The sequence below is a fragment of the Crocuta crocuta genome, unplaced genomic scaffold (assembly GCF_008692635.1).
Source record: "Crocuta crocuta isolate KB4526 unplaced genomic scaffold, BGI_CrCroc_1.0 scaffold64, whole genome shotgun sequence".
Lineage (NCBI taxonomy): Eukaryota > Metazoa > Chordata > Mammalia > Carnivora > Hyaenidae > Crocuta > Crocuta crocuta.
In genome coordinates, this window is record NW_027530640.1 from 8,923,084 (window position 1) to 8,938,966 (window position 15,883).

Consider the following 15,883-nt stretch of genomic DNA (forward strand, 5'->3'; position numbering starts at 1 on the left):
TAAAGTTAAATTGGTAGAACGCATCTCACATTAAAATTGCTTTTAAAGTTCCTTAGCCTCCGCAGTTTCAATTATTATTAGATCCCAGTGGAGTGACTTAAAAAATTCTTCAGAATACTGATATTAATCTTCTATATATTTAACCTCTCTTATTAAGGATTTGCAAAGTTGAGAGAACTTTTCAGATTTATCATTTGCTTTTGGCCTGATTTTATTGGCATTACAAAGATGATGGTTCATGAGTAAAATTAGGGAAGACTTTAGTTGATATATTTAAGCATCCTGTGCTATATCCACTTGGTCCTTAAGGATTAAGCCCAAGAGCATAGGTGAAATACTATGTGTGGGCTTTTCTTTCTGGCATTCAGATGCGAGGTCCAGTGTTTCCTTGCTGCTTTGCAATAGGTCTGTTCTGTGCATCACTTTATCAGCAGCCCGCCCTCCATGGAAACCTAACTTCTGTATATTTAATCTCTACTCCACCCCCTCCCCCCACAGAGCCGAATTTATCTGTGCCAGCACTACTTGAAGCTGTAAAGCAGAGAGCTTGGTAAATACAGGCAAATTAAAGTGAACACAATTATATTTTCATCTTTATCTAGAGCCTTAGGTTAAAATGTTCCAGCTTCCTTCATCCCAGCTACTTTAATTACACTTGCATGCATCAATCAGATCTACAGTGCCTTAACTGAGAGCTTAAAAAAACAAACAAACCTAAAACCAAAAACTTTTTCATAACAAAATCTGATGTGAACAAACATGAGACTGTAAGTTTTGTTTATCTCATTAAGTGAGAATGTATCTCATAGCAGAAATACTAATGTTTTAATTGTGAGTTATTGTACTGTATTAACTTTCTAAACTTAAAAAAAAAATTCTAGAACCTATTTTGCTCTAAGAGTTTCTATTAAAGGAATCCTATCTCTTGCAGAAAGCTCTGCAACTCTGTGTTGCTTTAAATTCCATGGTGTATCCTCAGATTGGTTTTGCCATCTCTTTTGCTGAAGTAACTCTCTGTTAGTATGTTAAAATTGGTTTAGACTGGTTTACAGTTTAAGGAGGAATTTGCTATGATATCTTTTTGTTCTCTTAGGGCTGGGGAGCAGAATATCACCGGCAGGATGTTACCAGCACCCCATGTTGGATTGAGATTCATCTTCATGGGCCTCTTCAGTGGCTGGATAAAGTCCTTACTCAGATGGGCTCCCCTCTGAACCCCATATCTTCCGTCTCATAGTGCAGAAATAGTCTTTTCAATTATATTATTAGTGGACTTGTTTTAATTTTAGGGAAACTTTCAGTACAGATACTGTGAGCTTACATGGAAAACAGATATTACAGCTTATTTTTTTTCTACATAATTGTGACCAATACATTTGTATTTTGTGATGAATCTACATTTGTTTGTTATTCGTGTTCATGTTAACTCTCAAAAGTGTTGTGAAAAATGCACAGTAGAACTGTGGTACCCCAGCTCACAAGTTTGGCATTGATCTTAAACTGGAAGAACAATTCTGCCTTACTGTCCCAACAACTTGTTGTTTGTTCAGTTTCCTGGAAAAATTAGTGCATCACGTGATGAAAAATTATAATAGGAAAAGAAGATACACGGTGAAAATTCTTCCCTTTTAACCCTATAGGAGCTGTACTTTTTCCAGTTTCTTTATCTTACCAATGTTAAGAAAGTGAAAGTGTAGTTCGTTGTTTTCTGAAAGCATATGGTAGGAGCTGAAAAGAAACTATAAAACAATTTTTTTTATTTGAAGGAACACTATGCACTGCTCTAACAAGTAGTGTTCAGTAAAAGCAAAGTGATAGTTTTCTAGATGGTGTCATAAAATGTACATTTATTACAGCTAAGTGTGTGTCAGTCTGTTGTGGCTTCATTCAGTATATCTTTTATAAAACATTTCCTTTTAAAAAAAAAAAATTATTGTAAACAACAGATCTCTAGTATATGTCACTTACTCTGAGTCTGTCCCGAGTACTACTTCATAGCTAGTGACGGTGCATGCGCGGACTTGTTCAGCTTGGCTCCTTTTGGCCACTGTTGCAAGAACTCTAATTTTGACATATGCATTAGTCTCTTATTTTGCACTTTGATGGGTGACAGTTTTTAGTGTAACCTTTTATGAAACACACTCAAGTGACTTGGACGTAGATGCTCAGCCTTACTTCCCTGGTGCCCCTTTTGTATTAACAGACACTGCGGTTTATAGATGACAGGTGTAGGAAGTTAGACTTTTTCTACCTTTTTTGTATTTTTGACCTAGATTATAAGACTGTTATTCTGTAGCTCCGATTTAAGGTGCCTTTCTAATTCCCTCCCACTCTCTGTGTGTCGCTCGTTTTGGAAAATCATACTCTCCTCCCGTTGCTCTTACTGGCGTCAGTCGCCCCAAGCAAGGAAAGGACTTCCAGCCTCTTCAGTCTGGCCCCGGGTCAAGGCTGCTGGTCTGGTACTTGGATGAATAAGCAGTGGTTGTTGAGATAGTTGATTTTGAAATATTACCCTATCCGAGAATGCAGACTGCTCTCTCAGTTCCCATGTATGTCCTGNCTTCTGTGGATGCTAATCTCCCAGAACACAGTCCTCTGAGAGGAAAGACATGAAAACTCTATAAACTCTCTGTTCAGTCAGTCATGCTTGAAGGCTTTGGGTAAAAGACTTTTAACCTCTTTTTCCAGAGAGCAGCCAGATAGGCACTTGGTTATGGCGTGAGAACAGAGACATCATTTTGAAAAACAAGTGACCTAATTTACCTATCAGAGAAAGCTATTTTCTGGTGCCTTTTCAAAGTATATGGAGCCGCGTCAGTCTTCTATTTAAAGTGCTAGTTTGGTTTGACTTTCTACTTTGCCCTTTCTGCATTTCTTGAGGAGAGGAGAATGTGATTCCTTTTTTCTGTAACATTATTCATTGCTCTTACGAAGTGCAGCCAGTGGATGGTTTAGTTCTGTCAGATGAAGTGCCATATGTTTCAGGTCACAGTCCTTTGCTGTGTGAAAGGATACTTTGTCACAGCCGCCTGAACCTTAAACAGAAGTAAGCTTTCCATGACACGCATTCTTCATCTTCCACACGTCCGTCCGCCACATGAAAGAAAATTATGTGCCTAGTGTTAGAACCTAGCTATTTACATTGTTCTTTGATTTCCCAGGCTTGTGGCATAATCTTTGGGGCAAATGTGTAGGAGGAAACTACCCAGGTTGAATGACAGATACATGTCATCAACGTCTGTGGACTTGAACAGGTGCATACTATTGAATTGTTTCACTGATGGTTTCGATTGAGTTAATTAAAAATTGTTTTTATTCCTGTTACAGTCTTTAGAATTGTCAGGATTTTATGTGATTGTTCTTTCCTGTGTTTTTCTTAAGGAGTTGTATCTCAAGAAGGTCAGTACTGAAGCTATTGACCGTTAAGAGTTCCATGGAAACAGAGAAGCCTGTGGTCTTCCCTAAAACTTATAAACCATATACCCTGGATTTTAACTGAAATTTTTATTCTGTGTAGTTGCTTCAATAATTCCCGAGGGTGCCCCCAATCCATGAACGGGAATTAAAAATTGCCAGTAAGATTTTAAAAACTAGAAATTCTGACCAATGAAGACACTTCTGAAAGAAACCATTTCAGAAAATTACAGTTTTACATTGTTAAAATCTTTAAAATTTTTAAATCTTTGGAATGGTTTATGCTCAAATTTATGAAAACATCAGCACTGCTACAGCAATCACATTTCATACTAATATATGCGAGCTGAAAGGAGTAGAGTCTGGGAATCATAAAATTACAACCAGTTTGGTAAATGCAGAAAGAGAAATACAATGGAAACTCATGTGAGTAATGAATTAATCCAAGAAAAAGATGCTTGCAAAAACAGTTGCATTTGATCAGCGTGTTTGTATAATACAGTATTATGGTCTGTATGGTATTGCCTGGCTTATGGTGTAGACTGTAAACTATTAGGCATGTTATTGATCTTCTGAAGCTAACACTTTTTCTTTAGAGATTAAAGAAGACATCAATCAAAATGTCAAGTATATACATCAGAATATAAATCATTTTTCACACTTTATTCTTAGGTAAGGGACCTGTGGTAAGAGAATTGGCTGGATTTCTTAGTTGAAATCCACAGTAAGATTCCTAGGTAGTTCAGTGAGCTATACCTAATAGTCTAGAAAGAGGATGTAGCTACTTGATACTTTTCCTAACAGTTGAGAGTAAGATATCCTTGTAAGATGTAAAATGATCAAGAGTGTTCGGATCTGAAATCTCTTGTCAAGATGAGAACTAGGGCTCTTGGTACCTGTGCAGTTCTCCTGTAATGGTTTTCTGTTGAAGGAGAAAGTTTGTACAGAATATGAAATCCTACCGGTAACAGAGAACCTCCAAAAAAGTCCGACAGAACCTGTTTAAGTACTGTACTGCTGTCCTGGAAAACAGCTCATGTGCCAGCTTGAATCCATTTCTTTATATTCTTTGTGATTGCTCAGTGTTCCTTTGAACACATTCCCCACTGAATATGTTAATGTCTTTTATACTTGCTGAAGAAGGAAGACTCTTTTGATAATTCACCTTCCAATGATGACTTCAGTTTTGGATCTGTTAGCTTTTAAGAGGATCAGAGCCCTTCTTTGTTGTATTGCTTAAATCCTTGTTTACTCTCTCAGGTCGGAATGTAACTATGTGTCCTCAGTATGTATACCCATCAGCTAGATAAGCAAGGATCTTTTAAGGTAGTAGATAGCATGATGGTTTCAGGCATGTTTGGTGATTTTTATGGGAGGGAGTTTTCCTAAACATTATTTGCGGGTGGGCTCTTCAGATACTAACTAGGGCAGCTCTATGGGGGGCACTCTCATATTTGGGGCCTGTTTCCTCCAGAGCAGCAGCATATCCCTCCTTGATAGAGGTGGGATTTGGGAGAGGTGTTCTTCTCACAGAAGATGCATGTGTGGAAAGTGACAATTCAAAGCGTTTCTTATGCATACACACTTTGCCTGCTGGACAGAAGCTTGGACAATTCTTTGGAATTTACTGGGTTACAGGTTAGCATTTCCTAATTACAAGAGGTAACAGTATTTATCAAGCCTTGGTTCTATTGGATTGTTCCTAATACAGACTTAACCTTCTAAACTACACCTGTGTTACAACTGAAGTGTTACCCTAAAATTGGATGGTTTACAAAAACCAATGAGAGGTATTTTACATAGCAATTTTTTTTTTTTTTTAAAGTAAGAGCGTGTGATATATTTGCTGATAGCAGTTTCTGTAAAACAAATGATGGGATGTTTTGGTGAAAAGATCCAGCCTCAGAGCAGGATTCTTCGGTCATTCATGGCAGAGTGAAAAAGGTGTGCATGGTTCTCATCTAGGTACTTCAGTTCTTAAAATTGTTAGCAGTCATCATAAACCATTGTCCTTTAAGGATTTATTTGAAGATACTGTTACTAAAAAGTTCAGAATTTTGTGTACAGTTAGATTCTTGCCTTCCATTAACATGTAGTACCTTCTTGATACTAGCTGGTATTAACTGTAATAAAACTACAGTGAGGCCAAACCAACCCACCTTCCTTATAAAAGAAGAGGTTTTTTAGAGTCAGATCTTCCCTTCTAATATCATTGGAGATAATGTTGCTTTGATTTATTCATGAAGTATTTTATATGTAGGGACTCTTGAAGCTAATAGTTGGGCAGGCGATTTTCTCCTTAATCTGGTTGGTTAAAATTGCATTTTTAAAGATCACTTATTTGAAAATTGGACTGTAATCATGAAAACTGGATGTTTTTATGTACATACTGCCCATCTTCTCTTAAAAAGATACTCCTATGCAGATGATAAAGACCAAACCAATGGCTGCACTATAGGTCCGCTTCCTGTTCTGCTTCTGTTTCTGTTGTAGAAAATGAAATTCTGGCAACATGCTTCAATTCTGTTACCTTTTTGATACTTATAAAAATGTATTAGGTTTTACTATATTGTGCTTCTTCAAAGCCATAACTCTTAAGAACTTTGATTTTGCATATTGTTTGCTAATACTTTATTTTAATAAATCTCAAAACCTGTTTAATGTTGTCTGTTTGGTCTTTTTGTTTGTTGGTTAGTGTGTTTGGGGGTTTTTTTGGTACTCTCTTTTGACCTAACATCTTTCACTTAGTGGACTTCTAACAGAGAGATGAAATGACCAGCTGCTGTGATCGGCTGTGTTATCTGGACGTGTGCGCTGGCAGTAGGAAGTGGGTACCCCATGCCTTCCTACTCAGTGGGAGGTTTGCTCGGAATGATGGTGTTTTTCCATTCTGTTTGTAAGAGAGCTGATGTGTTTCTCTTAGTTTAGTGTAGTTTAGTTGGATTTTGAGAAAGTACTTAGATCTAGAGTCTGGGGTATTTTAGTTTAACCGCTAATCTCCCTTCTCTGGATCTATCTGTAAATGAGCAGTCCTGAGTGCATGATTGGGAGGAAGCCTAGTGGCTCTGGGTTCTGCCTGCCTCTGTGCGAGTCCTGGGCCTCGTAGTTCTGTTAGCTGTGTGCCTTTAGGCAAGCTGCTTAACCACTCTCTGCCTCAGTTTCCTGATCTGTAAAGTGAAAGTATATAGCATTTTGGGATTGAGTAAATAAAGGAATACAAATAAAGTACTTAGAACAATGCCTGGCACATCAGAACTCATATTTTTATTCTTATTATCTCTTGCATTCTTTGACAGGAATTATTTCTGATGCTGCTTGACTTCAGTAGATCAACCCTTGATTATCCACCTTGCCAGTTAACTTTGTTTTTATTTTCTCCTTTAAAAAATTTTTTGTTTTTTAAATCACAGATTAGTTTTATTAGTCCCACCGAGTACATACTCTTACCACCACGGTGTTGTAGATAGGAGAAATGCAGACCCCTTCTAATTAGAAAGGGAAGAGGAGAAAAACCCAAACTAAACATTTTAACCCCAAAGAGTAAATATAAAAGCTCTTATTTTTCTCTTTGGAGAAAAGCCTTCATCAAAAGAATCCGTTTCTGCGAATCAGTTCCTTACGCCTCTTTATTTTAAGTGTGAGGTATACAGTAGTGATTTCAGTGGCCGTGTTAGAAACATTTTTTTTAAGCATTTTTAAAAACATTAGTTATGACATACGATTTCCCTGAACAGCAAGAGGTGTTGGCTTCTCTCCGCTTTAAGATAATTAGTTTTCAGATTGCTGCAGCCCAAACAGTTCAGGTGATGAGGGGATCAGCTGTGACAACTGCTTCATTTTTCCTTCAGATATGACACTCAGTAGCTAATACTCTTCCACTTTACCACAGTACTGATGCAGTTCCGATTTTATACATATTCATAAGAAGGCTGTCAGTAGGCGAGGGCAAGCTTATGAGAAAGTACTTATTTAGAGCTCTGGAGCATATGTGGTTCAAAGAAGGAAGCATTTTTTTTTTAAAGTTCCTCAATATAACTTGGTAAGTATTGCTGTGTATTTGTTGAATTTGTAAGACTGTCACTAATATAGATTTGATTTTTAAAAAAGGTGTGTTCTTTTGATCTAAATCACTGTGTGGTTGTAGTTTCAAGAAGAGGGGGGACTATAGGGAAGGTATAAAAAGGAGAGTTGTTTGCTGTGTTTGTAACCATCCCTGTTGTAGGGTATGTGGGATGGGAGGTGGAAGGGGCATGTAGCTTGGTGGCCAGGACTCTGATTATCCATATCGTATCACCTGCATGTGTGTAAAATTTCTGTGAGAGGCGGTTCCTGAGACAGTGTTTTCGTATTCAGAGATCTGTTTTGAAAGCATCCTCATACTTTTGTTTTAATCTCTTACCCCTTTCCCTATCCAATAAAAACCTCACCTAATGTTACTTCATTTTATTTTGGTTTATTTTATTTTTTTAAAAAAATTTAATGTTTATTTTTGAGAGAGAGAGGAAGGGTATGAGTGGGGGAGGGGCAAAGAGAGAAGGAGACAAAGAATCGGAAGCAGGCTCCAGGCTCTGAGCTAGCTGTCAGCACAGAGCCCGATGCAGGGCTCGAACCCACAAACCGTGAGATCATGACTTGAGCCAAAGTCGGACACTTAACCGACTGAGCCACCCAGGCACCCCAAATGTTACTTCATTTTCAATACTACTTTTATCTGAGCCACATGTCAAGAGTTTTAACAGTACAGAAAAGGATTAAAAAACCTCAAGCCAATAGCTAACTGGTATGCATATACGTGTTGTAGCATGTGTACTCTTCTAACCTTTTGGGGTAGCCACCCTCCATTGGGTCCTTTCCTTTCTTCGGCAAAAATGTAGCTGATTGTGAATGGGGCTAGGCTGCTTTTTTGAAAGAATTCTCAGAGAAATTGGTTCGAGAGTGTTTCTTGGATTTGATATACCCAAGAGAATATTGTCCTCTCTTAACTATCTTCTTTTATTGAATGGCAGACTGTTTCCAGAATGTACAGCCCCAAGCCTAGCTATCCAGGTATTTTAATGATGTTGCTGAAGTGACAAAGGCAATTGGGAGTAATCGAAGCAGCTTCTCAGAAAGAAGGAAGATAAGACCTTGGTAGTTTGGGAGAAAACAAGTTTTTCATTTGTTGCGTCTGTCGCCATCTAACATACTGTCAATTTTATTTCTTTACCCTGTTTATAGACTGTCTCATCTCATGGGAATGGAAGCTTTCTGAGGCCAGGCCTGTGTCCCCACTGTTAGAGCAGTGCTTGATAAATTGTAAGCACTCCAGTATTCGAGAAATGAATGAGAACATGGAGTCAGATAATGATTTCTTATACTGGAATTCACTTTTAAATTAGGTAATATGATAGTTCTTAACTGAATGGTTTATGGCTCAGCACTAAGTATCAGATGTCTGTTTTGCAATTAAATGTTTTTAAGTGTTATTTTTGAGGAGGTAGAGTGTGCGTACAAGTGGGGGAGGGGCGGAGAGAAAGGAACAGAGGATCTGAAATGGGCTCTGTGCTAACAGCACAGAGCTCGATGCAGAGCTCAAACTCAACAGAACTGTGAGATCATGACCTGAGCCAACTGAGCCACCCAGGCACCCCTGAATATCAGATCTCTTTATTGCATGCCTCATGGAAGACGAAAGGGGGAGACTCAACTCAGAAATTAGAAGACCAAAATCTGTTCTTTGTCCTTGAACTTTGAGATCTTTGCCCCAAAGTTATCAGGTTCCCAGAATTGTTGGTTAGAGAAACTACAGAATTAATCCTGTTAATTGGAGATTTACCCTCTTGGCATTTAATATTTTCCCAGACAAAGTCGAAGCGTACAGTTTACTTGATGTGTTTGACCAGAGAAAAGAACCAAAAAGTACTTTTACATTTCATAGCTTGTGAGTGAGTGTGGCAGTGTTAAGAACCCTGTAGCCTGATTTTAGCACCCTGGTTTGATCTCATAATCACACCCCCAGTTGTGCATGAGGTACCGACCTTTAACTGCGTTTGGGTTGGGTGCCACAAGTAACAGCTGTGAGAGACAGAGCATGGTGACCGTATTTTTACTTCTGAATACAAGATTAGTTTTGCTGAAGAGTGTATGTGGGATTGTAGGGGGCAAAAAAGCACAGAGGAACTTGAAGGGCTATCCCAACATCTGTTAGTAAGATTAATAATAAGCACTCCCTGATGGCATTTTCTTCACATAAAATTCTTTTAATTTTACAGAATTTGCTTCAGCCAAATTAGAGCAGTGGGGGTGAAGGTGGTGAATACAAACAGCTAGTTACATATAAATAGACTGCAAGGATCTTCATATGAAAACAAAGGTGCTTTCCTTTTATTGTCTGTTTAATAAACTGCTGGAAGTTAACCAGTACCCATCCTCCCCATCCTTAATTATGGAACACCTGTGTCCAGCTGCATACCACACTTCCCAGCCTCCCTTTCAGCCAGCTGATGGTCACATGACCAAGGATAGGGGCAGAAATAGGTGCCATTCAGGGCATTGCTCTCAAGGGGAATGTTCTTGGCCCTTTCGCCTTCCCAGTGGCTAGGATGCAGATACGGTGGCAGGAAGTAGTGAATCCACCTTGAGATGGACACGGAAGCCAAGGGGTGAGGATGACAGACCTGTTCTCCTGGAAAGTTAAGTGAAAAAGAAACTTGGAAGTGGGGGTTGTCCTTTGTTATGACAGTTCAGACTATACATAGTACTTGCTCATTCGCTCCCTCTCACCAGATCCTCCCGGAGTGCTTACTACCAGGCGAACTTTACACCAGCCAGTGCAGTAGAACTCGCTTGTTGTAGCAAGAGAGCCCGCTGTCTTCATGGAAGGCAAAGCTGTAACATGGTTGAGTGATTTTGACCCCTATCTGGTTAGGGTTATCGGATCAGTTTGGAAGGTGGAGAAGCAGCAGAAATGAAGAATGAAGGAGATTTTAAGAAAAAGACTCTGCTCCTTTTTTTTTTTTTTTTTTTTTTTTTATNCTGTAGTTTCTTTCTGGTCTAGAGCACTTAACCAGGTGGTTTGCTCATTCATTTGACTAATATTTGATGTCAGGTATAGGGTAAACTGAATAAAACCAAAGTTCTTTCCTTCAGGGTTCTTCATTCTGGTTGATGGAGACACAAAACAAGAACAATAACATGTAGAGTGAGAGCAGTGGGAAGTTCTAAGGAAACAATGGAGGAAAGGGGGCTTGGAAACATCAAGGGTTAGAGGTAGAAGATAGTTGAGGTCTTAGACCAAGGATCCAGGGAAGGTCTCATTGAGAAAGAAATCTTTGATAAAGTTCAGGAAGAGGTGAGGAAGTCCATGTGTGAAGCAGCGATTTAATCCATTCTTAGTCAAGACAATCCAGAAAGCATGAATGATACTACAAAGTAGCTCTCCGCTTCCCTTCAGGGAAATGAGTGATTCAGGCAGAAATAGCTAAGTGTACAAACTTAAATTGCATGTTCTTAGTCTCTGCGGGAGAGCCAATAATAACTATAGTGTTACATAGATGGAGACAGGAAATATCAGTTGCTAACAATTTTGTGAATTACCACCTCCAGGAAACTGGCCACTTGAAGGGCCAATCAATAAGGAGAGTTCAACTCAATATTGTATCTGATGCAAGTTTAGTTTAAGGCAGAAAGTCAAAGGCAAAGAGTTCAGGTGAAGAACCCACAGGCAAATTTACCTTCAACTTCTAGCTCTGTCTTTCCATTATACTTCATTCAACAAAGACTCAGTGCCCATTTTTGTGTACCACTATGCTAGGCATTGGGAAGGCAGCAGTGACCTGGGCACATGCTGTCCCTGACCTCATACAGCTTACATGGTAGTAGGGAGAGAGGCATGAGGCTCCGAATTACACAGCTATTTAATACCCGTAATAAGGGAGCTGACCGGGGGCTATGAATGAAGGAAAGTGATCTTCTCTGAGAACTCAGGCAAGTCCTTTTGAAGGAGAGAGATTTAACTTACACCTGGAGGATGAGGAGGCATTAGCCAGATGGGGGAGGGGAGACCCTAGGGATTAAAAGTACAAAAGACGGTGAGGAAATGAGGCTGGAGTGGATGGTGGGGGGCAGATGGTGCTGGGTCTTATAGGCCAAGATTAGGGCGTTATCTTAAATCCTGAGGGCGAGGAGAAGCCATGGGGGTATAAGCTGGGGCCCAAGCCAGATATTGGGTTCTGACATTCCTCTGATTGGAGAGAAAGAAAAAATGAATGTTGGGCTTTGAATTTGGGTGGCGATGGTGGAAATGGACGGAATTAGATGGAGTAGACTGGTATCTGGAAGATGATGGATTGCATGTGGGAAGATGAAGAGTTTGGGATCAAGAAGGACCACTGTGGCTTTCACTTCGGGCAACCAGGTGGTGGTGCAATTTACTGAGATGGAGAAGACTGAAGGAAGGTCTGATGTTTATAGAAAGATGATGAGTTTTAGAGCTTGAGGCTCCCTATGAGCTATCCAAATGGAGATAATCAAATGGGCTCAGGGATAAGGTCTGGAATGAGTCATTTGAAAAGCACCTGAAGCCACAAGAGTGGATGAGCTAGTTTAGTGAGAATGTGCAGAGAGAGAAATGACCCGGGACAGCTGCCCTCCGACTCTGGGCACCCCTGCCGGAACGGGGCAGGCTTCTTTACCGTTTGGCACCTTTTGAAGAAGAACTTCAAGCCACCGAGGAAGCACATTTGCTGTTAGTGCTGCTGCAAACACTTCTGAAATGGTCATCCTGGTTAATAATAAGAATAGCTCCCATTCAGAGCACTTACTACATGTCAAACATGAGCTGAACACGTTACCTACGATGTCTCACGCGATGTTGAAACTCCTGTGGGGCAGGTACTATTATTATGTCCATTTTACAGGTGAGGAAAGTGGGGCTCCCAGAAATCCAGAAACATGATCCAGGCATAGCGCGGATAGTCAAGGCCAGTACCTAGTGCCAAGGCTAAGGCTCTCAGTCACCACCCTATGCTGCTTCTCCCTGGTTCCTGTCACCTGCAACCACCCAGCCACCCCCTAAGCCCCCATCAGAAACATGTGCTCAGCCCCCTTGTCTGCTCCCAGTGGCTGGTTAAGGGCAAAGCAGTCCAAATGCTTGTCAGGGGTCCTGCTGTGTTTGTAGCCTGCCAGCTCCAGCTCTCCAGAGGTGGCTCCGGGGCTTCGTGGGCCTGGTGGGAGAGCAAAGGGCAGAAGGCTGTGTGTGTGCAGACTCACCCCCTGATACCCATCTATATGTCCCATTGCCACATTGCAGTCCACTTACCCTGCATATCAGCAGCGGCAGACATGAGCTCAGCCACATCCCTGCTTTTCTGGGAGAATGTGGGGCTAGGTCCAGCATGAGAAAGGCCCATTACTGCTCAACCAATCTAACGCTAGGGAAGGGAATGAAATTATTCAGGGACACAGTGCTGGCAAAAGAAGAGGCCCAGTCCAGGCCCTCTCACCAATCCTGCCCGGTGCCTAGATTCGATCTCTACATAGGCCTAATTACCTAAGAGTTTATTTTAAAAGTATCTGTGTGGGGCGCTTGGGTGGCTCAGTCGGTTAAGCGTCCGACTTTGGCTCAGGTCATGATCTCGTGAGTCTGTGGGTCTGAGCCCCACATCAGGCTCTGTGCTGACAGCTCAGAGCCTGGAGTCTGCTTCAGATTCTGTGTCTTCCTCTCCCTCTGTGCCTCCCCTAATTATGCTCTTGCTCGCTTTCTCTCAAAAATAAACATTAAAAAAAAAAAAAAGTACCTGTGGAGTTGAAGTGGCCAGACCATTGGTTTAGGTGGCCGAAACCAGGGCAAGGCAGCAGACACACAGATGCTTTCCAAGCTGTCCCCATCTTCCTTAGCCCTTCTCAGCTTTAACCTTTTGAGGCCTTGGGCCTGTAGTGTATCAAGGGATCCCAAGAGCCTCCTGGGATCTCTCTGGCTTTAGCTGACGCTGGCCCAGGAACCTTAGGCAACCTCTAAGTCAGTCATCCGCTCACATTTTACCTGCAAGGACTGGCCTTTGCACTGGTTTGTGGTCACAGTAGATAGTGAGCCCTAGTGAGAGCACATCCTGTTTTAGGGTTAGGTTCAACTTTCGGCACTGCTGCCTCAAGCCTACGGCTCAGTTAGAATAAGAGCTAACATTTGGATGCTAGCTAGCGTGTTCACGTTTGTTACCACGTTTCACTTTCAACCCTGCAGAGCTAGGTGAAAGAATACCCATTTCACAGATGAGGAACCAGGCTGAAATAGATTAAATGACGTGCGTGGAGTCGCACAGCCAGGGAGCATTGGGGCTGGGCTGTAACGCCAGTCATACTCCAGAACTTGTGCTCCGACTACTTTGCATACTGCCTTTAGATCTACCCATGGGGAGATGTGGAGAAGGAGTACTCTGTCTCTTTACGGCCTCCTACCCCTCCCAGTCGCCTACATCACAGCTGAAAAAGGGTCCCTCTTATCAGCAGCACACTACTTCATGACACCAGCCAGGGGCTCTCATATTCCTTACATTTATTCCATTTAATTGTCTCTGCCACCAAGGGTCATGCAGATTAGCTGGGTTACATTACTGTAGGCTGGGCAGGTTTGGCTACATTTCCAAAGACCTGGCCAAGATGTTCTGTGAGGTTTTCACAGAATTAGCACCATTAGGGGTTGGTTGGGGTTAGCATTCCAAGATGTGGTTAATCCAGGCCAAGGTGAGACCTTGTCTACAGCTCATGTGTCCTGCTTCCTGGATGGGGCCGGGAGGGAAGCTTGGGCGCTCACTGGCCGCGGTGGAACAGTGGTGGGGAGCCCTGGCCCAAGACTCCAGCCCGGGCAGATCTTTCCCCCTGCCTCACTTGAGTCCTTAGGCATCCCTCACTAAAGGCTTGCACAATTGTGTGCCTGTCTGCATTTTGCCTGATGCAACATCCTAGCATTCTTCAGATTCTCAAAACCTGAGTGACCCCGCAAATGGTTTGGCACTACTGAATTGGATAATCTACCACATCTATTTTTAGTGAAACATTCTCTAAGCTCTAGTGCCCTACTGAGCCGGGTAACGCCTGAAACTATTTAAACCCCCATAAAGTAGACTCCCTAGAGTTAGGTTAACTTTGAAAATGGCCAAGGTTATCACAAATCTTTCTGTTCCTTCTCAGGGTCTTTCTAATCAGCTCCCCCATAGCTGGTACTATTCATCCATTTGCCACCCCTGCCCCGTGTTCTCCAGCACAGGCCTCTGCCTACTGTGGGAAGAAGCCGTGAGCAGGCATCCCAGGGCAGAGCTGATCCCAGGAGCTGATCCCAGGGCAGGACCCTCAGGCCCTTCCATCATCACATGGCTCTGGTCTACACCTGGCTCTTGGAGGGCTTCGGACCCAAGAGACTCTGAGAGCAAAGGAGAGGGCCAAGTGCAAGCAACTGCCCTGTAGAGAAGGGCTCCTTGAAGCCTTTACTGGGAATTTTTCCTGCAGATAAGGCAGCAAGTCCTCTTTTTTTTTTTTTTTTTTTTTTTTTGAGGGCTCTGAAAACACTTCCCAGAACAACTACCTGATTGACGCTGAGGAAACGCTAGAGAGGAGGAAGTATTAAAACCTACGTGGCTCAGGGCGAAGTAGGAGGCAGACTGAGGCTGCGGGTGGCCTGTCAGCCCTGCTGCCCTTCCTTAACCCCCTTTCCAAAGCGGCGCGACCAATGACCAGAGCGTTCTCAGCACTGGGTCCAGTTCGGTGAAGTTTTATTGTACAAATGCGGTCCCTGGAGGTGCGGGACGCGGATCCCCAACCACAGGGTGCTGCAGGTGCGACCCAGTACCTCTAGACCGGCTAACCCTCCCGTGCCCTCAAAGAAAACTGAGCCCTTGGACCCGAGCGGGACCTACTTAAACTCAGCATCCCCTCACTTCCCTGAGAGGACGCAGCCCCCAAAGGCCATCATTTCCAAGTTCGGCTGAGTTCAGTCTCGGGTTCTCGGGAGACCGGGATCCTCGGTGCCAAGGAGTGGAAGAGGCGGTAGCAGCGGCGGGAAGACAGCTACCGGGCCAGCTTCTGGCTAGTAGTGCCCTCGCCGAGCCATGCCTGCCCCTTCGTGTGCAAAGTAAGGGAGTCAGCAGGCGGCGGGGGAGGCTCCTGTGTCTGGGCTGGCGCGCGGTCTTTCAGGAAGGCACCCCTGCTAGACCCGCTGTCCGGAGGGAGGGGGGAGAAAGACTCCTCCAGGGGATCAGAACCTTGGAAACCTGCGGCTTCTGGGTTCGGGCCCCTACGCAGCCTGCGAACGCCTCTGACTCCCTTTACGCCCGGCTTGCCGCTCGAGGTCGGAAGGGGTCGTTGGGTCAGGGGGCGGCGTTCCCAGGGGCCAGCGACCCCTGGCGCCAGGCTCGCTGCCCTGCCCCGCTCCTACCCGCGGCCGGGGTGAGACCCGGACACTGCGCCAGCCGGCCCTGGCTCCCCCCCCAGCCACCAC

At 43.0% G+C, this 15,883-nt stretch overlaps 1 protein-coding gene across 4 annotated transcripts in view; it reads left to right on the top strand.

The window, feature by feature from the left end:
- Window positions 1-2,558, top strand: part of SMAD5 (SMAD family member 5) — a 49,565-nt gene extending 47,007 nt beyond the window's left edge. For all 4 annotated transcript variants that reach the window (XM_077768676.1, XM_077768679.1, XM_077768678.1 and 1 more), the window contains one exon: window positions 1,094-2,558. In XM_077768676.1, the coding sequence (XP_077624802.1) occupies window positions 1,094-1,237 (144 nt within the window). In that variant the 3' untranslated portion in view covers window positions 1,238-2,558. The remainder of the gene's footprint in view (window positions 1-1,093) is intronic.
- Window positions 2,559-15,883: the final 13,325 nt, after the last annotated feature.